This window comes from Eublepharis macularius, chromosome 9, assembly GCF_028583425.1.
Source record: "Eublepharis macularius isolate TG4126 chromosome 9, MPM_Emac_v1.0, whole genome shotgun sequence".
In the NCBI taxonomy this organism is placed as follows: Eukaryota; Metazoa; Chordata; class Lepidosauria; order Squamata; family Eublepharidae; genus Eublepharis; species Eublepharis macularius.
The window spans coordinates 12,664,009-12,691,745 of NC_072798.1; the positions used below are offsets into that span (position 1 = coordinate 12,664,009).

Here is a 27,737-nt window from a genome sequence, read left to right on the forward strand (position 1 = left end):
AGTCAAGTTTATTTTATTCTCTTTCTTACCTCATTTGTTAGTTCTATCAATAGAGCTTACTCTCAATCAGTTCAGTGTCCTGACTGTGGCATAGACACTCTGCCAACACTCTATATTGAAACTTCGGTACTATGCAGAAGTATTTCGGTGGAACAAAGTCATTGCTCAGTTAATCAGTTAAAATGCATTTCAAATGACTGAACCTCAAACTCATCCTGCACCGTCTGTTTTGTTTCCAGGGCAACCATGTGGTTCTTACCAGGATTTCTCTTGAGCATGTGCTCAGCTTCTGTCGCAGTTATCTGAGAGACGGTGGTGAACACGTGGGAGCAGTGTACCGAAGCCCGTTCCATGCAATATCGGTGGTATATTTGTCTATCGCCTGCTTCTTTATCTATGTCAAACTGTTGAATGCCAAAAAAGACAGGCAAACATATGAATCTTGAAACAATACTTGTGCACATATACATTTCCCCTCCAGGCAAAACCCAATTCTGTGGCTTCTTCCCTCCACCCAATGATTCTGCTAAGCAGACTTTATGAAACATCTGGAGAAGGTTCTCAGTTTCAAATGAGGTCAGGATTGGTTTGGCCGAGCCAGCCAGATACATAAAGACACTGCAAAGGGAAAGGAAAGGTGACAGTGGCTGATTCCACACACGTTGGATAACGCACTTTCAATGCACTTTATCAGTCATTTGAGGTGGATTTTTTGTTCCGCACACGAAAAAATCCATTCCAAATGATCTATAAAGAGGATTGGAAGTGCATTATCCAACATGTGCGGAATCAGCCAGTATGAGGAAGCTTAGCTGAATTCAAAAGGAGACTGGGATGGAACCCAACCAGGGAGTTCAAACGGTCACTGCCATTGTCCGTTTACAAAAAACAAATCTCTACAATGTGGTGGAGTTCTTGACTCTAATTAGGTGCCAATGATTAGGTAGTCTTTTGTTCAATTGGAAGCCTCTTAGTCGTAAATGATCTTTTACTGCTGGGGAGTCAAGGTTGCTAAGGTCATAGTCTAGGAGATAATCCAAGCCATAATTCTTGACCATTGGAACACATGGAGAGCCAGTTTGGTGTAGTGGTTAAGTGTGGTGGGACTCTAATCTGGAGAACCAGGTTTGATTCCCCACTCCTCCGCTTGAAGCCAGCTGGGTGACCTTGGGTCAGTCACAGCTCTCTTAACATGACTTATCCAGTGCTGCAACTCCAATCCATATTGCCCCCACAGCAGTTTTTTTTTAGGGACCAAAATAAATACATCTAGAGTTCAAATCAGGGAATCTTATTTCAGGGATAGCTGGCTCTTAGTCAATTTATTGACCCAGAGGAGTTAGCCATGTTAGTCTGTAGTTGCAAAAATAGAAAAGAGTCCAGTAGCACCTTTAAGACTAACCAACTTTACTGTAGCATAAGCTTTCGAGAATCACAGTTCTCTTCTTCAGATGCAACTGAAGTCTTAAAGGTTAGTCTTAAAGGTGCTACTGGACTCTTTTCTATTTTCGTCAATTTATTGGATCAGTAACGACTTGACTTTCTTTGACAATCACAGCCAATGAGGCAATATTCCTTTTTCAGAGTTCCTGGCCATACCACCTCACCAGGGCTGGTATCATGGGTTGACATCCAACGGCACCTGCCAAGGACTGTGCCCCAGGCAAGAAGCCTACTGCTAACCCCTATGGCTCTCTCTGGGTCCTCCATGTTTGTCTACCTTCTTCTAGCTAGTGAGCAGCTCCAGAAGCAAGGAGAAGGAAGAGCTACCATCATTCATTTCCTCTTCTCCTTCCAAGTGGTGATGGAGGGTTAGTCTTAGAAGGAAGAGGGCATAGGCATGGGAAACAGCAAGGAGGAGGCGTCTTGGCCGATGGTCCCCTCAAACCTGAAGCTACCTCATCACACCCGGTTTGTGCAGACTCCAAAACCAATGTTCTATCCTGAGCCAGATGCTCCTAAGACTTACACAGTAAGGAGTGCCATCTTAATCTTCCTTATCAGTAAGAAGCAGATCTCTAATTGTAGACCACACGTGTCCTTCTCCACCCATTATTTGGCACCCACCAGGATTCCTGCTGTGACCCCTTTGCCAAGGCAGAGCAGAATAGCTGTCCTTTGACCTAGCTTCGTAAGGTTGCAAGAGAAATCTCATTGTCTCGTTCCTGGCAGACTGGCTTAATAGCCTCAGGTTCTAAGAGACTTAAGTTGAGTTGAAGGCCGGGTTGATCGGAACTTATTTAATGAGAGCGTACAATAGGGTGGACGCCTCAATGGGCTAACTCCATCATTCGTTTGAGGGCTGTGGCTGTTAAATGTACCTTCTCATTCCTGTCTATTTTTGGAGCTAGACCAAAAAGGTCAGATGAATCCAGATGGGTAGCCGTGCTAATCTGTCTGTAGCAGTAGAAAAGAGCAAGAGTCCAGTAGCACCTTTAAAACTAACAAAATTTGTGGCAGGGTATGAGCTTTCGTGAGGCACAGCTCACTTCTTCAGATACCTGAAGAAGTGAACTGAAAAAGTCAGCTGTGACTCACGAAAGTTCATACCCTTCCATAAATTTTTTTAGTCTTAAAGGTGCTACTGGACTCTTGCTCTTTTCTAAATTCAGATGAGTTTGGAATTCTGTTTTATAGCAAGCTCATTTGGGATTTGCCACTACATAGGTTGCCATAAGACAACAGGGGTTGCCCTTCCACAGGCCATTTAACTTGCTGGGAAAGTTCTGGTGGTCCGCTGTCCTGGAGGTGTTTCAAGGGCTTCTCAGCTCAGACCCAACCCACAGTGACAATGAGGACAGAGGGTTAGTTTGTCCCCCTCCCCCTTTGTTGAAATCATCTGGTTGAGCACTCTGGGGCACTGCCCCATGGAGACCACTTTGCTTGGATGCAGGCAACAGCAATATGATCACACAAAGCTGTCTTGGTCAGACCGAAGGTCAGTACTGGCTGCTCTGACTAGCAGTGGCTCGCCAGGGTCTCCGGCTGAGGTCTTTCTCATCACCTACTGCCCTCGATCTTTTTAATCGGAGATGATGGGGATTGAACCTGGGACCTTCTGCCTTCAAAGCACAAACTCTACTGCTGAGCCATAGCCCCTTTCACAGGGTGAAGGAGACAGGCAAAGCTACACCTGGTCACACCTGCTGCTGGCTGGATCCAACACAAGTGACTCCAAAGTGCTGAGTTCCATTCATCCGCTGTTGGGAGATTTTAATATCCCAATCTGCCCTTGGTTTCCATGTTCAAATGTGCTTGGGCATGTCAGGAAAATGGATAATATCAAGAAGCAGATACTTCCATCCTCTTGGAGATCAGTCATATTTTATTCTACCCTTCCTCCACAAAGCTCAGGGAGATTACATGGTTCCCCCCTCCTTATATCTTCGCAGCAACCTTGTAAAATAGGTGGAGAGAGAATGACTGGCCCAAAGTTATCGACTGAATTTTGCAGCGGAGTAAAGCACAGAACCCAGAATCTTCCAACTCTAGGTTTGGTACTTGGAATCTAAATGGCTCTCTAGAAAGGTCTTTATGGCTGCTACTACAGCGAGTTATATTTCTTTTGCTTTTTAGATTGGAAATAGATCACTTCTGCAATCTTGGGGGCTATTCTGTTCTCCAGATAATGTTCCTCTGTCTATGTAGATATCTATACCTTGTTTTTCTCCCCTAGCGAGAATCTAAAGCAGATTAAAACATAATTCTTCCCTCCTGTGTTTTATCCACACAACAACCCTAAAAGGTATGTTAGCCTGAGAGAGGGAGAAAGGTTGGCCCAAGGCCAACCAGCAAGCTTCTATAGCAGAGTCAGGATTCAAACTTGAATCTCCCAGAGCCTAGTGTAACTCTAACCACTATACTATGCTGACTCTAAAGATGAGTATCATGCCATGCAAACAGATCCATGGATTCCCAGGTTATGCATGAAGCTGTTCCATGAAGCTGGCACCTGTTCTATGAAGCTGGTTATCACTAGAGACTTACTGGTGGGGAATTCCTCCTCGCTAGAGATGTACCAGTGTCACTGGCAATGTGAAGAATCACTTCTAGACTCACAACCAGAAGTGACATCATCAAGTTGCCAACAATGCTCTAGCATTCAGCCTAAACTCTATGATTTAACCATAGAGTTTTGACCGAATGCTAGAGCATCACCAGTTATATGATGATATCACTCTCAACCATGCCAGAAGTCATGCCATTGTATCACCAGCAATCACTCCCAATTTTTATCCAGCGACCCACTTCAGCAGCAGAAGGCAAGAATTTTCCCACCACCGCAGGAGACCTGGCACCCCTGGCAATAATATTGGTGCCAGGTAGCAGAAGAGTATCCACAATTATAGGCCATGTACTTAAGTGGAACTAATTTAGTAATGCAACTGAGAAAAGATGCAGACAAGTCAAAGTGCCAATTTCTTCTTCCACCCTGAATAACCCATAACACAGCTATATAACACAGTTATAAGATACATACAGAATTTTGCAGCTTTCTCAAATAGCAATAAGTTAGTACAAGTCATATACAACACAACATGTTAAAGTGTGGAATAACTTTCTCCTGCACTCGCAAGCACAACTCTGGAAAACAGTTCTCTTTCCATTGACATATGAAGCTTCCTTATATAGAATCCAGACCCTTGGTCTACTTAGCTTATGCTTATCTTCTGTGACTGGCAACATGTCTCTAAGGTCTCCAGACCGAGGATTTTCCTGGACCTCAATCGAACAATCCATGTCTGGAGTGGGGATCAAATAGATCCCACAGTTAGTCACAGAAATTAAAAACCACCACCTTGGAAGCTTCATTAAGCATCCAAAGGGGGGGGGGGACTTTCCAAAAGTATTTCCCTTTGGCCCTACAGGAATAAAACAGATATAAGAGAGAACGATGAAAATAATTTTTTGTTAATTTCATCCTATATGTTTATTTCATCACCCACGGATTAAGTGGAGCTCATCAGAATTTGGAAGCTAAGCACGGTCAGCCCTGGTTAGCATTTGGATAAGAGAACACCAAGGAAGTCCAAGGTTGGTAGGCAGAGGCAGGCAATGGCAAACCACCTCTGTTAATCTCTCGCCTTGAAAACTCGATGGGGTAACCACCATAAGTTGGCTGAGACTGGCATTTTACACCCACTCAGACACATTCAATTCAATTTTCCATCCCATGGAACTGTCAGTAAAAATGAGTAGAAGGCAGCCTGCCTATTCGCTACAATTTATCAAAATAAATTATGTGTGTGTGGGGGGGGGGCATGAAACACTACAGGGTAATTGACCTCATTAAAGGTCGAGCAACACATGAAGTATGGAGTGGCAGAAGATCAAAAGCGACGTTTCCCCACTTCACAGGATCCATTTGATCCCGTGTTCTCTAGTCATACTAACTTGAAGTACCAAGTGGAGATGGAACAAACGGGATCTGTGGCCTTCAGAACGCAAAACTTGCTCTCAACCCCTAAGCTATCATTATAAACAGAAACCGAGGATTGACGTTTTAGTCACACTGACTAAAATTTATTAACGCCTGCAAGAAAATACTTTGTGACTTAGCTTTTGCTGGCAGGCTGCCAATTGGCAATCCCTGTTTAAGACGTATTGTTGGAGTGAAGGTTAGACAAAGTAAAAAAATCAAGCAAGTGAACCTTCCCTGCGCAGTCTCAAGGGACGAGAGATGACTGGATGAATATAGACAAGTTGTCATTGTGGCGAATGGAAGTATAAATTGAATTGAAATATATAAGTATAAGGATCACACCAGACTCTTTTACTGTCCAAACAGGGTGAAGCAGAGGAGAAGAAAAAACGATCTTCAGTTAAGCAGAATCGAGTTTCCTACCAATGCAATCCCAAGGAGAGTTACAAGGGTGTGTCTCTATTCAGGACTGCATTGGTAGTTGCAAGCCTGACACAGAAACATATTGTGAAGTGTCACACGGTCTCTCTACATGTTACAAAGCGCCTAGGGATGCTCAAGTGAACCTTATTTCATGAGTCCCCCCTCCAACTACCCATGTACTCGCTCACACAGTCACACTTCAATTTGCCCCACGTGCGTACATTCAAGTGTTCGATATCTGTTCCTCCTCAACTGCTGAAAGTTTCCCAGTATCCCCTACCTCCCACCTCCATTCATTGAAATGCAGATCTTGATCATTTCTCACACCTCAAAAATGCAAATTGGCAAGTCAAAGGATCCCACAGCAAATTGTCAAGACCTTTTCCAAGTCGCGTTGACAAAGGGCCAAACTACAAGTGACGAATGACACAGGTTGGACACTTGTCAGCTTCCCTCACGTTTTGATGGGAAATGAAGGCAGCTTGGCGGAATGTTGGACAAGTGACAGTTGAAAAGTCCGTTGGACAGCAGTCGGAGAGCCAAGCTGCGAGACCAGGACGCCTACATTTCCCATCAAAACTTGAGGGAAGCTGACAAGTGTCCAACCTGTGTCATTCATCACTTGTAGCTTGGCCCAAAGTCTGACTGAGTAAGGTGTATTACGGTATCTCCCATATAAAACCGCTGACAGAGCAGCATTCAGACACGCGAGTATTCTGTTTCCAACCACAGCCTCAGGGATGTTCATGACGGCCTCCTCTTGCCCTTTATTGGAGGCCTCTGTATATGGCCCTTTCGTTTCGCTGCCACAGCAAACAGCCAGCTGCAGGGCTTTCTTGTTCTTGTCATGTTGCTATCATGTTATCACGCTGCAGCTCTTTAAAGCTGTTGCTTGGGTTTTCTTATGTTTTAAACTTTACCTTCCTTGTTTAAACTTTATAAGTGGAAACCCAAGTAACGGGGCCAACCACTTGGCAGGTAGCTCACCTCCTCCCCATACCCACCAAGAGACTCATGGGAAGTGGTGGCTTTTTGCTTTGCTGCCCCCCTCCCTGCTGCCCTCCCAAGGACTGGTGATGGAGGGGAGATGTTGGGGGGGGGAGCAGAGGCCTCCCTCCTCCTCACCCACCTGCCCACCTCCAGTAGTTCTGTCTCAGTGGCAGTTTTGGCAGCAACGGGGAAGATGTGGAGGCTCCCCCTTCTCCTCACCCACCCAGTCATCTCCAACGCTGCCATCTTAGCAGCAGTTTCAGTGGCGCGCAGGGGATGGGAACGCTACCAGGAGACAGTTGTCTGTGTTTGCTCTATGTTTGGGGGGTTGGGACCCCCTCTTTTAATGTTTCAGATTTTCCTGCAACCCGAGGGGGTCCCCCAGGTTTGGAGAAAAATCTCCCTTCTGTCAATGTGGTCCTGATCCATAGATGTAAGTATCCGCATATGAGGCTACTTTGACTATTAGATGTTCGTGTTTATCCTGCTCTGCCCACTTTCCACAGTTAAGAATCATTGTCATCCGCTCTGAATGGATTTATGCCTGTTTTGGGTGGATATTTCAGCATCTGCTTCCTTATAAGAGGATGCTGGAACCTCTGACCTCTTTTGCCATTCGTTAGGAGCATCTGTTCCACTGCTGTTCACAGGACCTCGTGCTTGAATTATTTTAAAACAGCACTTACAATAGGCCTCTCTGCGTCTGTCTCTCTGCTTCAAGTCCACCTTCCCTGTCCCTTATAACTATGGGTGGAAATACACATTACTCAGTACCTAGGGACGCTCAAGTGAACTTCATTTCATGTGTCCCCTCTCCAACTTTCCATGCACTCGCTTGTACAGTTACACTTCCATTTGTTCTGCATGAATACATTCATACGTCTGATATCAGTTCCTCCTCAACTGCTAAAAGTATCCCAGTTCCCCCTAGCGCCTACATCCACTCATTGAAATGCAGATCTTTGACACTTTCTTACACCTTAAAGAAATGTACATTAGCAAGTCAAGGGAGCCTACAGTATTTGTTCACGCAGCGAGAACAGAGCTGAATTGGCGTTCTGCCCTCTGGACTCACTCGCAGATGCGATCACACAATGGGAGCTCCTGTGAAAGCAGCATGCATGTGTGCCAAGCAAAAACAGCCTGCGTATGAGGACCACACATAAAGTCCTGCACTTGAGCATCCCCAGGTAATCTACAACATGCATTTCCACTCTGTGTTGTAAAGATGTCTGTAAAATGATTGTGTGCTTCATGCATGTGAAGAAGTGAGGTTTGACTCACAAAGCCTTCTGCTGGAATCAATCATCTATAAGGTGCTCTAGAAAAGAGCACGAGACCCACGAAAGCTCAGTCCCTAGCACAAATTTTGTTAGTCTTATAGGTGCTACTGGACTCTTGCTCTTTTCTACTGCTACATTCAAACTAACATAGCTACCCATCTTGATCTATAAGGTGCTGTTAGACTACTGCTTCATTTTACTGCAACAGACTAACACAGCTAACTTTGAGAGACTAGCATGGCTAAGCCATCTGGAAATGCAACCAATTCTTTTTTTTTGCAAAGGTTAGTGTTAGTGTTAGGACTATTCATTTCAGGCTTTCCTTGACCCTTCTACAAGTTCCCCCTTCTGTGAATTCAGTCTCTGGACTATGGATTTTGGCAGGAAGAAAGAAAAATGGAGAAGAAATGGAGTAATCCTGCATATGTATTAAGGAGCTCTCTATCTGTAATGAGCTTGAGGTCTTTAATAGCTTTGAACTGGTGACCTAGAAGTGAAAGGCTTATGATCCAATTACCAGCCCCGTGAGCCATGCCACTGAAATCACTCAAAAGGTGGCTTTCCAATGCTGCCTACAAAAATAATGCTTTCTCGGTCCATCGCGAGAGCTGCTTTTTTAATTAAAAAAAGCATGCAAGATCTATGTTGTCCTGGCTAAGAACATAGGATAGGAAGCTCCATCATAAATCCTATTCCATCCATGAATTGGTACCCTTTGGTAGAATACAGCCTCAGCCCATCTGCAATAAGAGGATAGTAATGCCTGCATTCAGACTGTGGCCAGTTTGGAATATTGGATACGTGGTAGCTAAACACTGATTCTGTCTCATGTTTGGTATAGTGGTTAAGACCGCAGGACTCTAATCTGCAGAACCGGGTTTGATTCCCCACTCCTCCGCTTGAAGCCAGCCAGGTGACCTTGGGTCAATCACAGCTCTCTCAGATCTCTCTCAGACCCACCCACCTCACAGGGTGATTGCTGTGGAGATAATAATAACATACTTTGTAAACCACTCTGAGTGAACGTTAAGTTGTCCTGATGGGCAGTATATAAGTCAATTGTTATTGTTCCCTAGTTCTGTCTGACTTTGGGTCCAGGTTTTTAAAGAGTTGGGTCCGGGTTCCCCAGACTCAACTTGGGTTTGCCAGCCACAGCCACACAGCAGCTGTGAGGAATGGCTGTTAAAAAATAAAGAGAGCCCAAATGGCTTCAGAATGCCATGGAGGAAGGGCTCCTGCCCCCCTCTCAAGCGATTTACCAATAGCAAGCAGGGAGGGGGGCCTTATTTTTGTGGCTCCTCATGGTGTATTCTGTGCATGTGGAGCAGTAAAAACAGGGAAATACCCTCCCCTCTCCCTTGCTATTTTGACATGGCAAAACTGCTTCAGGGGAGAAGGCAGGAGAAGGCAGGAGCTCTCCCTTCCACCGCAGAGGAGTTCTGAGGCTGTTTGGGCTCTCCTTTATTTTTTAATAGCCATTCCTCACAGCTGTTGTGTGGCTGCCGCAAACCCAAGTTGGGTTTGGGGAACCCGGGCCTAACTCTTTAATTACCTGCACGTCTAGTCTGTCCGTTTGATACCATGTTCGAGAGCTGATGGAGAACATGGACTTTCCAAGAAACACTGATGCAGAGGGAGCACTCCAATTCTGAAAACAACACCATGCAAGGAAAGAATCACATGCCATGAATTGTACTTCGAAAGCAGGGCGGGGGGCGGATGGAGACACGATCTGCCCTTTGAAGAGTGGTTGTCTCATCCAAAAGGTTAAAGGAAAGCAGAATGCCTGGGAGCCTTTTAGTGCTGGACAAATCACTCACTTGACCTTAATGGTCTTCTGTTGAGGGACAGAGGCAGGGGCACCTTGCATAGACCTGCCTCTTTGGATTGTTTGTTTAATGAGCATCTCACTTCCCCTCCCTTTCTCATTGGGCTCCTGGGCTGGAATGACCTTTTCACAGCCAAAGATGCCCTCATTAGAACAACTGATCTCTTACTAAATGCTCCTGATTGTCAGAAAGTACTGAGAGCGTCTGTGGGGCAGGAACAACGGGAGCAGTCCGGCATCATTTCTTGCATTAGTACCCTTTAAATGTCAGCCTTCCAAGCGGGGTACCGTCCATGATCTCTAGAATCCCATTAGTTCCACCTCAATCCCCTGCACAAAAAACCCTCTTAATAGGATTAATAAGGCTGTTTCATACTTCTATACGTCTGAATTCTCCGGGATAAGTCTATTGTCCACGCCAGTCCTCCCAAATACATGGGCAAACACAGAAGTATACAAACTGAATTATGATTGCTTTCTGTGAAGCTATCCAACCACAGAAGGGAGTGCCTGCTGCATCTCTGGATGATTTACTGCTTTGTCCTTGCCCCAGGCAAACACCGTTCATTAGGGATAGGCAATTCTAATGCACCTCTGCCATCATGGGGCCTGACTGCATCATTCAGTAGACTTTGGCTTGTGAAAACTTTTGCCGCATTGAATCTGCTAGTCCATAAGATACCACCAGACTCTGTGTTGTTTGGGTCACCATGGACAAACAGAACTGTGTATCTTCTTTGGCAGTCACCCAACCAAATATCACTCAGGATCAACCCGGCTTAGCTCCAAAATCTGACGAAACTGGACTATACCACATCACCTTCCCACCTTAAAAACACGATTACTGCTCTGGAATTTGTCAAGAGTGCAGGATGATTCCCCCCTCCCCCAAAGTAACTGTGGGTTGTGTATCAATGTACGACCACAAAGGTTTTCCCAAAAGTGCATAACTTGCTAGAACTTTGAATATCTAGGGGAGGAAGATCATGGGTCTAACTGGTTGGGAGATTTGTGATGGGACCTTCCCAGCATGTTAAAGAAGTGAAGTAGAAAAGTTTTAAAAACCCATACCACAACTCTGAAAGCAACAGCAAAGAGACAGCAAGTACCATAAAGGATCTTCTTTTCTTGCCCAGAGAGGTGGAAAGATCTACAGGCGGAAAGGGAGAGGGGACAAGGAAAATGCTGCCCTCTTACATGATCCAAGTGGTTGTAGAAATCGATGCTTGCGGCACACAGGTATCTCCCCAAGAGTGTGGCATGGGTTGTGAAGATTGTTGCTACAGGAAGCTTCCTGGACCGACAAAGTATCAACCCTGGTCCGGCTTGCCACTCATGGAAGTGAGCAATGATGTTTGGCTTGTCTTCCAACTGATCAGAGAGCTGCAAAGAGTTTGAAACATACCATTACTCTTATTTGATTTTATAGCTTCTCTTGCTGCAAGATTTAGAGTCTAGAACATTAGAGATCTGTCCAGGCATCACAAACAAGACGCAGTTTGTTCATGAAGTGAATGAATCTTTGGGCTCCTACATTCAACCCCTCTCTTCTCCCTTCATGCATGGGGCAAAGGTTGAAGCGTCCCTGGCTTAGGAAGTCTATGATCTAACTGCAATTTGTCATGTTAGGCAACCGTGGCACTTCAGCAAGCTGGAGTTTGTTCAACGCCCACAAACGAGGATTCGAAATCAAGATTCCCTCCATGTTTGAGAACAAGACACCACACACTATGAGCATCAACAGCCCCAGCAAGCTCTGAGGCTTGGTGGCAAGCTGTTATGTGGTTCTGAGTTCAGGAGGTGCATGCTCAGCTCCTTAGGCAGCAGAGGAATTGCAGTAGCTGTAGCTGTTGCTACTTTTTCTCAGGGCTGTGCTGTGAATCACAAGGGGAGAGAGGAAGAAGGAGTGGTGGCAAGTGGGCTCAAAGACTGAGGGGTGAGAAGCTGGAAGGAAAAGGTAGATACTGGTGAGTGAGGTCACATACACATAGTGGCTGGCTGGCTAACTAGTTCATCTGTTTTGGGGAGGGGCCGTTGTAAATTCAGACCCTTCTACCTTTCAGTCTCGACTCCTCTTTTTTTAGAGGGAAGGTCATCTTATATTCAAAGCCATCTTCACTTGCAGTAAATACAGTACCTCTGTTAGGAAATTGCTATTTGACTCTGAGAAGGTGGCGACAAATTTGAACAGCAAATATGTGAATCGATTTAATTATTGATAAACATTTCTATCCCACCCCTTCAGCTAGAAAAACTGGTTCTTGGGGCCGCTAACAAAGGATTTGAAAAGAATTTAAAATCACAACACTAAAATATGAATCAAGAAAAAGCAGCACAAAACATGCCCACAACAAGAAAATATTAGCAAGTGATCTACAGAAAATAAAAATCATTAACATCACTGTACAGAGAGGAGGGGAAATAAATAAATCTTGCCTCCAAGGCCTAGGAAAATACATAGGGCTTGACCTCCAGTGCTCACATCATGAGAAGACAAGATTCTCTGGAAAAGTCAATAATGCTAAGAAAAGCAGAAGGCAGTAGGAAAAGAGGAAGACTCAAAACGGGACGCCTGGACTCAATAAAGGAAGCCACGTCCTCCAGTATGCAGGATCTGAGCAAGTCTGTTAATGACAGAACATTTTGGAGGTCTTTCCTTCATAGGGTTGCCATACGTCGGAGGCAACTTGATGGCACATAACACTCCAGTACTGGAAAAAAACCCTTCAAATCAAGCACAAAGCAAGCATCCAAGAGGAAGGCCTTCCAAAGCTGGAGGCCACTGCTGAAAAGGCCCTGCTCCTAGCTGTTGCTTACTTTCTGCTTTGCACCCAGAAGGTTCCAGGTTCAATCCCCACCAGTTAAAAGGACTGGGCAGTCTGTGATATGAAAGACCTCCAACTGAGACCCAGGAGAGCTGCCATCAGTCTGAGTAGACAATACTGACATTGCTGGTCCAGGGATCTGGATTCCAGTAAAGCGGCTTCACTTGCGTACCTCACCACTGAAAAACGAGAGAGGTGGAGCAAAGCCTACAACGATAATCTCCAATACAGACATGCAATCTGCACATTTTAGCACCCTACCTCTTTCAAGAACCAGGCAGTTAACGACCCGAAGATGAGGGCGTCATTGGCTTCTCGGTCGTGGTACGGGATTCCAATATGGCTGGCATCCCAGAATTCTCCTTTCCAACGGTCTAGATTCCAAGCTGCTGAGCTTATATCGAACAACACCACATATGGGTTCCCTTCGATCAGCCACCTGCCAAAATACACCTGTTAAAAGGAAACAGAAATGTGAGAACAAATCCAAGATTAGGGGTTTTTTTTTGCTTTGCTTTGCTTTCCCCTTTGCATAGGCAATTGCCTTAAGATATGGCACAACTTGCCAAGGGAATTAAAAAGGATCTCAGGTAAATTGTCAGACCACCAGAAGTTGTATCATGATGAGATGATATGATGAGTTTGGTGTTAAGAGTTCAGGACTCTAATCTGGAGAACCGAGTTCGATCCCCCACTCCTCCGCTTGAAGCCAGCTGGGTGACCTTGGGTCAGTCACAGCTTTTAGCTCTCTCAGCCCCACTCACCTCACAGGGTGTTTGTTGTGGGGATAATAATAACATGCTTTGTAAACCGCTCTGAGTGTGTGTTAAGTCATCCTGAAGGGCGGTACATAAATCAAATGTTGTTGTTGTTATAACACAGAACTCACTTCCATCTTTTAAAGCCACTGCTCATTTTCCCTTATCTAGCTTTTTTTTTTCTTCTGCTCTTCCTCCAAGGAGCTTAGGGCAGCGTGATTTGTTCTCCCTTCCCTATTTTATCTTCACAACACCCCTTCGAGGAAGGTTAGGCTGAGAGTATACAATTGGCCCATGGTCTTTGTGGCAGAGTGGCAGTAGTCACCCAACGACATCATAACTTTTTCTTCCTTAAATTCCTCCACAGAAGCCAGCTTTTTCACAGATTTTTTGGCTGAAACGTTTAGACCTGAGAGCCAGTGTGGTCCAGGGGTTTGCACATCAGACTACAGTCTAAAAGATACACATTCAAATCCCCGTTCGCACTGGAAGGTCACTGAAGCTACAATCCCAAGGACACTTTCTTGGGACTGAGACCTCAATTGGGGCTTACTTTAGAGTAGACCTGCTTCCTAAGTTACCTTTGGCTGTTCATTCTCTCTCTTTCTAATAAACCTCACAGGGTTGTTGTAAAGATGAAATGGGGAAGAGATACCATGTACCCCACATCGAGCTCCTTGGAAGAAGAGTGAATTAAAGATGTTCCAGACAGATAAATGTACTCGGTCTCAACAATGCTTCACAAAAATGTCTCCCCCACTGCCACCTCATTGTCTCCCCAAAGTCTGGGGTGATGTTGTGCAGTGGTTAGAGTGTCAGACTAGGCTGATCCACTCTGTTGTGGAAGCTTCCTGAGTGACCCTCACTCGTCACATATTCTAGGGCAAGCCTACCTCACAGGGTTGTTGTGAGGATAAAATAGAGGAGAGGAGAATGATATAAGCTAATTTGAGCCTTCATAGGAGAGACAGGTGGGGTAGAAATTTAAATAAATAAATAAAATTTTGGACCCTATGGACATTCAGTTCCATCAGGGGGGTTGCCAACTCCCCCATGCCATTCCTGGGAGGGGCATTTCAGGGGGTATTTTGGGTTGTGGCTGGAACGAAGAGGCAAGGAAATTTGGAAGCACTGGAGTCCCTTCCTTTTATGGAGATTTACAACAAGCTCAATGCTGCAGATTTTAACTGACATGTACGCTGATGACCCTATATAAATATGATTTATTTATTTAGAGAGTTTATATGATGCTTCTCCAGATAAAGGAGGTTAAAAAAAAGACAAAATCATAACAGCAGTAACACGAATGATCAGTGTTGAAAACAACCCATTAATGACAAGACAGGAGCATAAAAATAACATAAAAATACACTGAACAGTGTGAAAAATATCCACACATCTATAAAACACAGAGAGCAACTGAACGTCAACTGAAGAGACATAATTTTTTTAAAAAATGGGGAGGGGAAATTAACCTGCTTGAGTCTTTAACAATTTATAATATCCAGGTGCTGTTTATGAGCATTGGGAGATACACACAGTGAGGAAAACTTCCTCAAACCACAATTCCCCCTCCTCAATCTATAAAATTTAAAGAATCTTGGGGTTATTTGGATTGGAGGAAAATCCTGAATCCCCTGGATACACAAGTACTCACACACAAAGATTCTTCCCTGATGCAAAGAAGGAACGGCCCATTACAGTATCCCAAAATGAGAAGTGAAATTAGGGTCAGCGGATGCATGCCATTAAGTATATACCAACCTCAATCTACCACGACTCTCCTACACAGCATGGGACGGAGAGAGAGTTGCCAGCTCGAGGCATGCAACTAGCAGGAGACTCACGTTAGGTTTTAACCATAGAGTTTTGAGTGAATGCTAGAGTGTCACCAACACGATGATATCACTAAAGGGTCGTGCCAGAAGAGACATAATGGTATTAGCATGATGCCAATCACACTCCCCCATTTCCCCTCCTATTTTACCCTCACTGTCCAACTGAACAGTGGTGGAAAGAGCTAGGAGGAGGAAGGAATTCTCCTTCTTTGGCCTCCCTGGATGGCGAAATACTCTCCCTACCATTGCTGTGGGACAACTGCCACTAAAATTGTACACTGATGAATTTCTGGGCCAGATGAGCAGGCAGTTCTGATGTAGCTCCTCCTCTTAGCAGTTCCTGCAATGGTGCTACTCGGCAAAGAAACCCCCAAATTTCATCTCCCCCTGTTCATTGTAGGTGCCTGTAACTAATCTTAGAGCACAGCCTCTTCTAAGATTTTGGGGAGGTACAAATAGCAACAATAATTAGAACAAAGAAGTTTGCTTCCTGGGGGCAACAGAGATATCTCTTGATTAGTGCCAAGATGAGATGTGGCATATTTTTGAAACCTGTCCAATTTGCAGAGTTGTACAATGTTCTCATTTCATTTGTTGTAAGCGGAGCGGGCAGAAATCCATCAGAGTTTCAAACCCATTTTGCTCACGCTTGTCTTCTCATCAAACTCTGAATTCTAATGCATGAGCACGCACAAGCTGATGCCTGCCCCGCAATTGTTCAAACTTTGTACGACCCCCTTTCCAGTCCCATTTCTGCCTGCATACATCTAGACGTCTATACAGAACGTTTAAAACCTAAATGACAGATTGGAAGAGGTGCAGAAGACAGAGCTATTCCAGCTGCACACCTGAGCAAGCATAAAATGTGAAAAAGAAAGCATCTCAGAACATGCCTGGGTGGGATTTTCACGCTTCTGACTTCCCTTGTCCAAATGTATAAGCTCCTTTAAGTCAGTTGAGAGTTTTTTACGATTTCTATCAGGCATGGGACCAGAACAGACAAAACAATGGGACATCCTGTGGTTTTCTAAAGAGCTAATTGCAGTTGTGGGAGTTGGGTGGGGGCGAGGAGAATGCCACAGCAGAGGTGGAGGGTAAAACTTCCTGCCAGCTGTTTTCTCAGTGCAAATTGTCTTGATATGGTACTTGCATCTCATGGGGCAAGGGAAAATGAGACCAGGAAAATGGCATGGAAGAGAAGGTAGATCTACTCTCTCCTTTTTAGTTACCCCAATAATGGCAGGAGCTATTAGTACTGGGCAGGGGTCATTTCATAGAAAAAGAGCTGGGAGATCTCATTAGCATAACTCATTAGTATATACCCCTTGACATCACCGGAAGTGTGTCATTAGCATAACTGATTTGCATATGCCACACCCCCTGACATCACCTATCCCGGCTGTTTGGGACCCAATCCTGGCCATTCAGGGCCGAAATTGGGCCCAAAATGGCAAAAAGGGACTGAAAATGGCCGAAAAGGGGCCCAAAATGGTCAAGATTGGGCCACTGCTGAGTGGGAGAGTGATCCACCACCTGTTAGAGGCCCGATCCGGGCCATTTCATCCCCAATCCAGGCTGAAATGGACCCAAAATGGCTGAAGGTCAGGTGGGCAGGGTTTACCTGACATGTGACCTCTTTGGGGAACTGCCAGAACTGCGTTCCTGCACGTTCCCCCTTGAAATGAGCCCTGGTACTGTTTTTTTTTTTTAAAAAAGCAAGCATTATCCTCCATCTATTTTGATCCCTAGTTCCTTTTCAGTCAGAAATGTGTGGTGCCAAGGATACCTGGGGAGAAATACAAAGGAAAGCAATTGCTTAATAGGTGCAGAATTCCCTCCTGAAACAATGATTCCCACCACTTGAGTCAAAATACATGTTTTTGAATGTTGGAGCTTCCATTTAAAGAACAAGGGCTTGTTTTTAGAACAGTGTGGTTTAATTTTTTTTTAAGTCTGTGTAGCTGATGAGTAGGGTTGGCAACTTTTGAACTGGTCTCTCTGTCTTTTTAATATGAGTTTGACCTGCAGCCATTATCAGGGGGTGTAATCTGGCTTCATATCATAAAAGCTTCAACTGCCCATTTTTGCATATTAAACTTCTGTTTTAAAAGAAAGGGCTATTTCCCCCCCAGCCAGTTGGCAAACCTATCAATATTTCCTCCCAAAGTAGCATTCCAAACTCCATCCTTCTGACCTGCCCGGCTTGGCTTACCCAAGGTGATCCTGCCTCAGGGTGCATATGCAGACTTTATTAAGATAGAACAGTGGTTCTTAAACTTTAACCCACCACTGCCCACCAAGTATGTAACACTATCATCGAATGGCATCCAAACTACAAGAAGGACATTGGAACAGCGCTCCAGGTAAGGGTGCTACTCTGTTTAAATGGGTATATTTATGATATGGTACTGAGACCTCAAGCATCAGTTCAGTGAGATCTTTCCACTTGGTGGCCACCATCCAGTTCCTTAATATTTGTTTCTATTTGCTGTGCTCCATTTTTTAAAGGGGGGAATCTAGGTTTGGGATTTTATCCTAGTGTGGGATGGTCAAGATTGCCCAAGACCAGGGCTTTTTTTCAGCCGGAACACAGCGGAACAGCATTCTGGCACCTCTTGGTAGCCCCGCCTCCTGATCTCCAGACAGAGATAAGTTCCCATGGAGGAAATGGCCGTTTTGGAAGGGGGTAAGTAAGCCTGCTGGGCGAAGCACACACGGAGGGAAGGTGGAGGAATGGTGTGCTGGCCCATGCCGGGCGCCTTCTCCTCTCTGTTCCTCCGGGGAGGCAGGGAAGGCTTCACCCCAATCTGGCCCCTTCGGGGCACCCCCGTGGCCTGAAATGGCTGGATCAGGCCCAAATCAGGCCAGATCAGGCCACTGCAAGATGGGAGAGTGCTCTCCTGCACGGCAGTGGCTCATTTCAGGGCCAAATTGGGCCCCCCATGGAGCACAGGAGCGCTCCTGGGGCAACCACAGCCTGCGAGATGATGTCACTTCCCAGAATTGATGTCATCACACAGCCCCAGGAACTCACGTGCACTGCGCAAACACACATGTAGTGACAGGGGTGCCACCTTCTCCCAAGAGTTGCCCCAGGTGAGAGTTCCTTCACCTCTTTCCACAGAAAAAAAGCCCTGCTAAAACAATAGTCCTCTGCTGGCTGTTAGAAGCTGTTGCAAACTGTGGGAAAGCAGCTGCCTGCAACCCCTGATTGCTCTCCTTCTCCCCCCCCCCCTAAATTTTGAATGCCCCCCAAGATCTGTAGATCAGCAATTGTCACAGGTCACCGGGTTAGACCTTGCTAGATGTAAAACGGATTTTATGTTGAACCAAGGGCTCCTGGGAATCAATCGGGAATGAGGAAGCTGGAAGATGTAATAGTTAGGTGGGTAGCTGTGTTGGTCCTCAGTAGAACAGCAGGATTTGAGTCCAGTGGCACCTTGGAGACCAACAAGACTTTCAACTTGCCTGAAGAAGGGAGCTCTCTGACTCTTGAAAGCTTACACTCTGGAAGACGTAATGTTTCCATGAATGAAGTACATGAAGTAGATCAGTCAGAGAAATCCTCAATTTAAAAGGCGCTAACAATGTTCATCTTGATTAAAATACACCTTTTATATACAGGAAGGGGTACTTTAATAAAAGGTATATTAAAGACATTAAAAAACTGACAGTGGAGAGAAAACAGATGATCTGATAACTGTGAGTAGTTAGGTTTTGATGAACTGGAACGGGCATAATTAAACAGCTCTTAACTAGTCAGAATCATTCTACCTGCCGTTTTCCTGAAGGCCATCTATTCTAGCCCCCTGTCTTGACTTCTGGCAGAATCCTCAGTACAAAGGACCCCCCCCTCCCCAAGATAAATTTGGATCGGGAAGGTTAATCTGTTAGATTTAATCCTATGTGCACAGTAGGGAGCTACAGTAGCTGGAGGACGGAGACAGATTAAGGAATGGGATTAAAGAGGGACATGATGGAAAGATTAATGGAGGAGGCAGGGATTAAAGGCAACAAAGGGTTAACGAGAAGGGTGGACTGGGGGAAAACTTGATAGGAGGGATAGATGCCCTAACCTGGATGGCCCAGGCTAGTCTAATGTTGTCAGATCTCAAACTCTAAACAGGGTCGGCCTGGTTAGTACTTGGATTGGTTCTGGAAATGGAACTCCCCAAATCACATCTGTTTTATTTCAGAAAGTGTGTTAAATCATGGGTCCACATGACCCCATGAACCAATTAGGTCCCTCTAGTTGCTACATTTCGGCTGTCCGCCTGTCCCCCTACTTAAAGCTTGTTCCTTCTCAGAGCCAAGCTACAAGTGACGCCTGACACAGGTTGGATACTTGTCAGCTTCCCTCAAGTTTTGATGGGAAATGTAGGCATCCTGGTCTTACAGCTTAGCTCTCCATTTAATTGAAGTTTACAGAAGCCCCCCGCACACCCCCAGCGAAGGGGAAGGGGGGCGCCCATTGAGAGCCCGATGCCTGCACTCCCCTCCCAACCGCATGGTCTCCCTCCCATAGACTGCCGCTCTGTAAATTTCAATTAAATGGAGAGCCAAGCGACAAGACCAGGTTTTGCAATGACTGTTCGAAAGGTACATTTCCCATCAAAACTTGAGGGAAGCTGACAAGTGTCCAACCTGTGTCAGGCGTCACTTGTAGCTTGGCTCTCAGTCATGGTTTCTACTTCGTGGAACAGGCTCCCTAAAGAGGGCAAGGTTATGGAGCAGTCCCATCCATGGAGGTTTTTATGAAATGTTTGATTTGCAAGAGTGTTTGATGGGCATCAAAACTCAGATTTCCTCTGGCGTTTGAAGGAGGGCTTTTAAAATTGCAGTATGGGCTTTTTCACAGTTCATTTTCTTAATTACATGATTTCCCCCCTATCATTACAGAAAGTATGTTTGCCAGCTGCTGCTTTGTCTCCCCCCATCTCAACCCCTCCCCCCCCCGGGAAAAAATCTGAGGAAAAACTTGAAGAAAATTCAGTCACAAACAGTATTTTGTTTAAGGGAGCGGGAAAACCAAAAAGGAGCAGCAGCCTGCTGTGGAAAAGCCCTATTTTGCTGTTCTAACTGTAGCTGCCTTGAACTACAAAGACAATAGAGGGAAACAAACATTTAAATAAACGAATAAATAAAAATCTTCTCTCCTCTGCCTGACAGTGACTTGCCAGAATCTCAGGAGAGAAGTGCCTTTGCCAGTCCCTGCCACTAGACTTCTTTAACTGGAGATATCAAGAAATGAACATGAGAAGCATGCGTTCCGCCACTGAGGGCCAAGCTACACATGACGAATGACACTTGAACGGCAAGTGGATGGAGTGGAGGGCAAGTGAACAGGGAGAAATACACTTGCCGTTCAAGTGTCATTCGTCACTTGTAGCTTGGCCCTAAGGGCATTCTTCTACTTATGCACTTGAATCTGACACATACTAGAAATAATTAACCACCTAACGTTTTGGCAAAAGACCTCTTTGTAATATCACGCAACTCTGATGTGATCTGCAGAGGAGAGGGAAGAACCGTAAAAGGGAGATTCCAAACAGACATAATTTCATTTCAGCATTCGTTTATAATGCCTTTAGGTAAGCAATTCTGAGCTCTCGATGTTTGAGCCAACATTAATGTGTTGTGTTAACTGTGTAAAGTGGCTGGTCCCACACACGGAGCGTTTCTGCAATTACCCTGGGTGTAATATAATATTTCATGAGAGGACCAGAGGAACGAAACCCTCAAAGAGTCTAAGAACGACAGACGTGCAGAAATTGCACAAGAGAACCCAACTCTGCCCTTAGTAGATTGCAAAACAAATGTTAGGCTCCACGTTCTAGCGCACGACTTTGGGAACTGTATTCCTCTAAAATTCACTCTGCACAGCAAAACAACATTGCGCCAGGCCGCATGTAATGAATTTCTTTGGAAAGTTTCACTACTATTTCAAAACCACAAGAACAGTCATAAAATGTCTGACAACATTGCCGAGTTAAGTTGCTATTTTGGTGAGTCTTCAAACATGTCAAAGGTCACAATTGACTTCAGGTGAGAAATACACTTTCAGTCTTGGATGCTCCTGTTAAGTAATGAGGTTCCTCTACCCCTAACTCTGCTATGAAGCTCACTGAGTGACCTTGCATAAGTCTCTCTCCTCAGCCTAACCCTATAGCTGTTGAGTAGAAGAAAAGGGATTATCTCTTTCATGTATGCCACCTCAGATTCCTTAGGGGCAGAGTGAGCTACAAACCTTCTAGCCTACCCTGCAGGGATGCTGTGTGAATAATGTGGAAATGTCAAACAATGCCACCCTGAGATCCTTGGAAGAAATCTAGGATACAAATATCCTTATATCTAACACCAAGGCCTGGCCCTTGTGTGGATCCAAAAATCTGCAAAATGAGTCCAGCCTTTTTTACACTGGAAAGTTCTACAAGCCTTGGTTAACCCCCAGGTTTGTACAAAAATCCATTAAAAAATAAAACCTTCCAGACTTAAAAGGAAGGTCCACACATGCTCAGGTGCTGGGGGCGGGAGGGGGCAGCGTTTGGGCAGCATATTGGATTGCCATAGCAACCCAAAATGATACTCTGAGGAGGCAAAGAGCTGAAGATAGAGGACAGTAGAACTGAGAGGGAGATGAAGTGGGAGAAATGGGCTGAGGGAGGGAGGGAGGGAGAAAGAAAGAAAGAAAGAAAGAAAGAAAGAAAGAAAGAAAGAAAGAAAGAAAGAAAGAAAGAAAGAAAGAAAGAAAGAAAGCTGAGCCACTGGAGGAAACTGGACATATACCTAGGAAAAATGAGGGCCAGTCGGAGTGGAAGCAAATCTGAATGGGAGTAAACCAGAGCCAATCCCAGCAGGGAGGGGAGCAAGGCAGTGGCGGTCTTAGTGATTCTGTGGCCTTTGGGAAAAGTGCAGGATGGGACCCCCGAATCACTGCTAACCCTGTTGCCCTCACACCTATCAGGGCCAAGTATGGGGTGGTTCTTGCCCCACATGAAATGGGCAGGAGCCTCCGCTGCAAGCCTGCTGTCCGAATTCCAGACAGGGTGGGTGTGAGTGGTAGCAGGAGTCCATGTTCCTTCCTCTTTCTCACCCCTTCTGGGAGAAGAGGTGATAAAGGTGGTTGGGACTCCTCCCAGCAAGGGTTCTGAAGCAGCCATTCCTGTTACCCATTGGTTAAGAGCACCTTTGAAGGGGGTGGGTGGAAACACACATCAGCTGCTGCTTTGTATATTTCCAACAGGATGCTTCTGTTTTTCCTTCTTCTTCCCAAGAGGCCAAAGGTGCAACCCTATGCGACCTCCACCCAGCACAAATTTAGCAGTTAAGCCTGGTTGGCATTCTCCACAGGATGCAGACCTATAGCCTTCAGAACATGACTGGAAATATTTTTTCCTCCTCCACACCCTTTTTAAACATCCACCCAGAGGAACAGTTCTGAAGAACGTAAAAGGTATCACGTGGCTTTTGGTTTTGGATTTGGCTGTAGAGACCGATGGGGCTTCCCTGACTATTTTGATATAATCTTTACGACAAACATTGGGGCTCAGTTGAGACTAGAGGCAGACACGAACTGAAATACAAACCGAAGTTTGTCACAAACTGGGGTGGTTCGTGGTTCGCGAACCAGCGGTTTGTAGGAGCCCATTTCTCACAAACTGTGACGAATTTTAGCCCAGTCCATTTGGTTCATATTTCGGTTCATCACTGCAGACGGCCTGGCACCGATCAATCAGTTTCCTAGGCAACGGAGGGGATGGGTTTTTTTCTGCAGCCCCTCTGCTGACCTGGAAGTGACATTTTCATGAACCAAACAAACCAGTTTGTAAGCCGGGGCAAGTTCGTGGTTCATGAAACATGACAAACCACAAGCTGCATGGTTCAGAATTTTCAGGCTAGCCTGATGCCATCAGATCTTGCAAGTGAAGCAAGTTCAGCTCTGGTTAGTACTTGGATGGGAGAACATCAAGAAAATCCTGCATTGCTGTGCAGGAGCAGGTGATGGTAAAACACCTCTGTTCGTCTGCTGCCTTGAAAACCCTATAGGGTCACCACCATCAGTCAACTGCGACTTGACAGCACTTTACACACAGTTGTTGATGCCAGGATTCAGCTTACAGACCATCATTAAAATCCTAGTTTGCTTCAGCAACTGTTGATTTCATCACCTGTATTTGTTCCCTCAAAGACATCCATCTGGTATTGCCTGCACTGAGGCAATCAAATGGTACCATTGAAAAACAGGTCAGGATTAAGCCAGGGTGTCTTCATTAGTAAGTCATATGAAACCATACTTATAACCAACTGTGGTTAATTTCTGTTTTTAAAAAAAATCAAACCAAGGCTTCCAATCTTGGTTTGATTCATCCTAACTAACCAAAGTGAACGGACTGGTTCACATTCAGACAACCAAACTAACCATAGTACAATTAATAAAACTATCAATTTGAGTGATGTCTCAACCAAGAATGAATGTTAAATAAATATGATTATCCCTATATTGTAGGTGGCAGAACTGAGACTGAATGCAAGCCAAAACCACGGACTCATTCGAAGCCAAACTTTGTGAATTACTAAAATCTACTGAAAGCAACCAGAATTTTAGTTGCTAGTAACTGGCAAAATGATAATTCTTCTGCTTGAAAAAGTGTGTAAGAAAACCATGGCCAAGGCTTACAATTGGCTGAATGTCTATAAACTTCAAAATGGAAAGGGAAATGGTCCCCTTTAATTGATATTATATACAATATTTCCATTTATAGATATGATTTTTTTGTTCTAAATTAAGCAGCTTGTATAATTTATATAGGACTTAAATTTGCAAAACTGATAAGATCTACATTCACCTTTGTAGTTCTTTGAAGATAAACTAAACCAACATGAATTTTGAAAAAAGTAACTGGATTCTTGAATTTTTGTTTGTACCTGAATGGCTAACAATTCTTGTGGTTTTGCAGTTTAATATCAAATGAATCCTCAGATAGGCTGGCCATTCGGACATTACCAGATTTTGCACCTTCCCCCTCTCTGGTGAGATCCTCTTCCTTCCTTTAACCCTTTCACCTTCTCACCCAACATTTGAAGTGAAAGAATGTATCTATTTTAGCACAAGATGTCCAAGTACAATGAGAATTACACAACAGTCCAGCCAGCCGAAGGTCATATTATGTCTACAGAAATCGGACTGTATTATTTGGGGACTGGAAACCTAAGACTCCAATCCCATTAAGAAGCCTTGCTGATAAATGACTCTTAAAATGTATAATTGGATAAGCAGGTGCCTTCCTCAAAAATAACCAGTGATGGATTGACTTTGCTGAACTAACACCTGTGCAAACAGGTTTACAAGCACTGCCTGGGGTAACACTGGAGACTTGTGTGGAATGACAAGAGCATTATCAGAGCATGTTAATCTCCTCAGAGTCAGCTTAGTTGCCTCAGGAAACAAAAGGCAGATCTTATTTACCTGACACCCGTTTCCCCTCATGATATCCATTGCCTTGTTCACCGCCGTATTGGGTGGTTCGCAGACCTCCACCTGGGTCTTCATGTTGTGCTCGAAATAGGGGCCAATGAGAAAGTAGTTCTCCCCCCATTCGTCCAACGTGATTTTGGCTTTTGTCTGGATCACGGTGTAGATGCCACCAACTGGAAGAGAATTAAAAACAGCCACCGTAATGAACCATAGCAACCTTGGCATTAGGTAGAAGTTTGCATTTTTCAGGAGCCAGAGTCCTTTCTGGCTTTATTTAGTGGCTTTCAAGCAGCCTTCACTCAAGAACTTTACAAGCTGCAGAAAGTTTGAAGGGGGGGATGTTTTAAGGTACGCATTTTAGTTCTCACACAGACCTCTGGTCATAGGCCTATTGGCCTCTCCCAGTGGGCGGACTTACTGGGTCGAGAAAGGGCTCCGCTGAATGGTAGGGAGAAAAAATAGCGGGAATAGGGGGAACGTCATCAGTGTTGCAATGGGCTGGCATTATTCCCTGGACAACAGGAAGTGACATCAGCATGTCATCAGGGGATGCCAGCAGCAGTATCTGCACTATTACATCACTTTTGGAGAATGCCAAAAGTGATGTAGGGTAGCTCTAAGATTCACTGGAAACTCTATGATTTTACAACAGAGTTTCTTGCAACTCCTAGAGCTACCCTCATCACTTCCAGGTTTTCCAGCACACAGGAGATCATTGTCCGCCGTCTGCCCCACATGTACCTGCTCCGAGCTTCCTGCTGGTTGCTAGGCACATTCAGAAAACTTATATACAATAGATTCTAGGTGAAATTTCCCTCCAAATTTCTCTTTCCACAAATACTGTTCCCAAATCTTCAGGAATTTCCCAGGCAACCCTACTGGGGGGGGGGGGGTGCTATATGCCTTGAGGGATATATGAGTACTAATGCATGAGTACTAATGAGCTATAATATGTCCACAGTAGGACAAATAGTCAGCTCCTGGGCCTGTTTCAAGTCAGAAGAACGGTGCAGGGGGGAAGCCTATGGTTCCATTCTCTGACTGCCACAGTCCCAATCCAAATCAGGCTCCTGGAAAGCACAGAATATACCTCTCCATCCAACCTTGAGACTTCCCTGGGGGAAAAACCATAATGTGTACTTAGGGCTTAAGGGTAGCCTTGTGGGGTTTGCCATGCAAGAGCAGCTGAAGGCAAATCAAAAGGCTATCTTCCCAGTCATAATTCGTAGCTCTGCAAGTCACCCTCAACTACTAAGAGTAGATTGGAAGGGAGATTAGTTCCTCTTTCAGGTGCTGTGATTCAGAGTGCCAATCTCCTGCAAATTGCTTAAGCACCCTTAAGTATTGGCCTGAGACTGAGCAATTAGTTTACAGGGAGTTACTTTCTGCCTCAAAGATCATATCAGCGGGAGGGTTTGGGATGGGAAAATGGGGGGAAAGGGAAGTGGCATTAGCTATGCCATGACTACACTTCGAGGTAAACACCAGAAGTGATGTACAGTAGCTCTAGGAATCACCATAAACTCTATGATAACTTATCAGTGCATCTAACGAAGACAACTGCGGTTCTCAAAAGCTTATGCTACAGTAAAGTTGGTTAGTCTTAAAGGTGCTACTGGACTCTTTTCTATGATAAATTAGTGACCTTACCCATGTCATTTTAAAAAAAATTCTCCAGTCACCACTCTGAGCAGCAGTGGGCAAATAAGGCTGGCGATGTGATGCCTTCTGCCATAGTGGGAGGCCTGGCAGCCCTACATCTACAACTAAAGCGAAGGGAACTCTTCAAACCATCCACAAAAAAAGTGTGAGTGAGATATAGTTGAAACATATAGTTGCTAGACTTTCAGCTACAGGCTATAAAGCTGTTGATAAACCTACTTACACAGAAGGAGAGAGATCATTCTTCTGAAGCCTGATACACAATGAGAGACCAGTTCAGACAACAGAGCAGCGGGCTACCTGTTGTATCTTCTTCTTTCCCCAATAATTTTAATGCTGACGCATTCCCCACTCCCTGTGCCCAGAAGGTCAGCTTTGGGCTGCTGAGAACTTTGGTCCCTACAACCGGCATGAAATTATGAATTGGCCACAGGCCTAGTCTAAATCCGAGGAGCCTAGCCTTGTATCCTTGTCTGGTCAACAGAGTGGGACCTTCTGTGTGTGTAAAGTGCTGTGATCTGCTCCGAGCTTGCTTGCGGGGAGAGCAGAATAGAAATGGAATTAAATAAATAAAATGAAACCCCCATAGTGGTTTCAAGGCAAGAGAGGAACAGGGGTGGTTTGCCGTTGCCTGCCTCCATGTGGTGACCCTGGACTTCCTTGGTGGTCTCCCATCCAAGCGTTAACCAGACCCTGCTTAGCTTCCACGATCGGATGAGATCAGGCTAGCTTAGGACCTCTGACCTGCTGCATTCCAGGACAGCCCCAGGTTGCTTTGATTCTATCCATCATATTTTCAGCTTGCCCTTCCTCCAAGGAGTTCAAAATGGTTTAAAAGACTCTCCCTTCCATCCTAACAACCATCTTGTGGCACAGACTAGGTCAATAACAACAACAACAACATTCGATTTATATACCGCTCTTCAGGACAACTTAATGCCCACTCAGAGCGGTTTACAAAGTATGTTACTATTATCCCCACAAGAAAACACCCTGTGAGGTGGGTGGGGCTGAGAGAGCTCCAGAGAACTGTGACTAGCCCACAGTCACCTAACTGGCTTCAAGTGGAGGAGTGGGGAATGAAACCCGGCTCTCCAGAGTAGAGTCTTGTGCTCTTAACCGCTGCACCAAACTGGCTCTCAAAAGAGAGCAACATTGCCTAATAAGCCTCAGGGCCAACCAGGGATTTGAACCTGGGTCCCGTGAATGCATGAAGCTGCCTTAAAATGAATT

General features: G+C 45.0%; 1 protein-coding gene across 1 annotated transcript in view; it reads right to left on the bottom strand.

The window, feature by feature from the left end:
• GYS2 (glycogen synthase 2) overlaps positions 1–27,737 on the bottom strand; it is a 63,050-nt gene that overhangs the window by 25,602 nt on the left and 9,711 nt on the right. Inside the window, 4 exon segments of the mRNA XM_054988683.1 lie at positions 260–404; positions 11,144–11,329; positions 13,033–13,224; positions 24,834–25,015. Of these exon segments, the coding sequence (XP_054844658.1) occupies positions 260–404; positions 11,144–11,329; positions 13,033–13,224; positions 24,834–25,015 (705 nt within the window).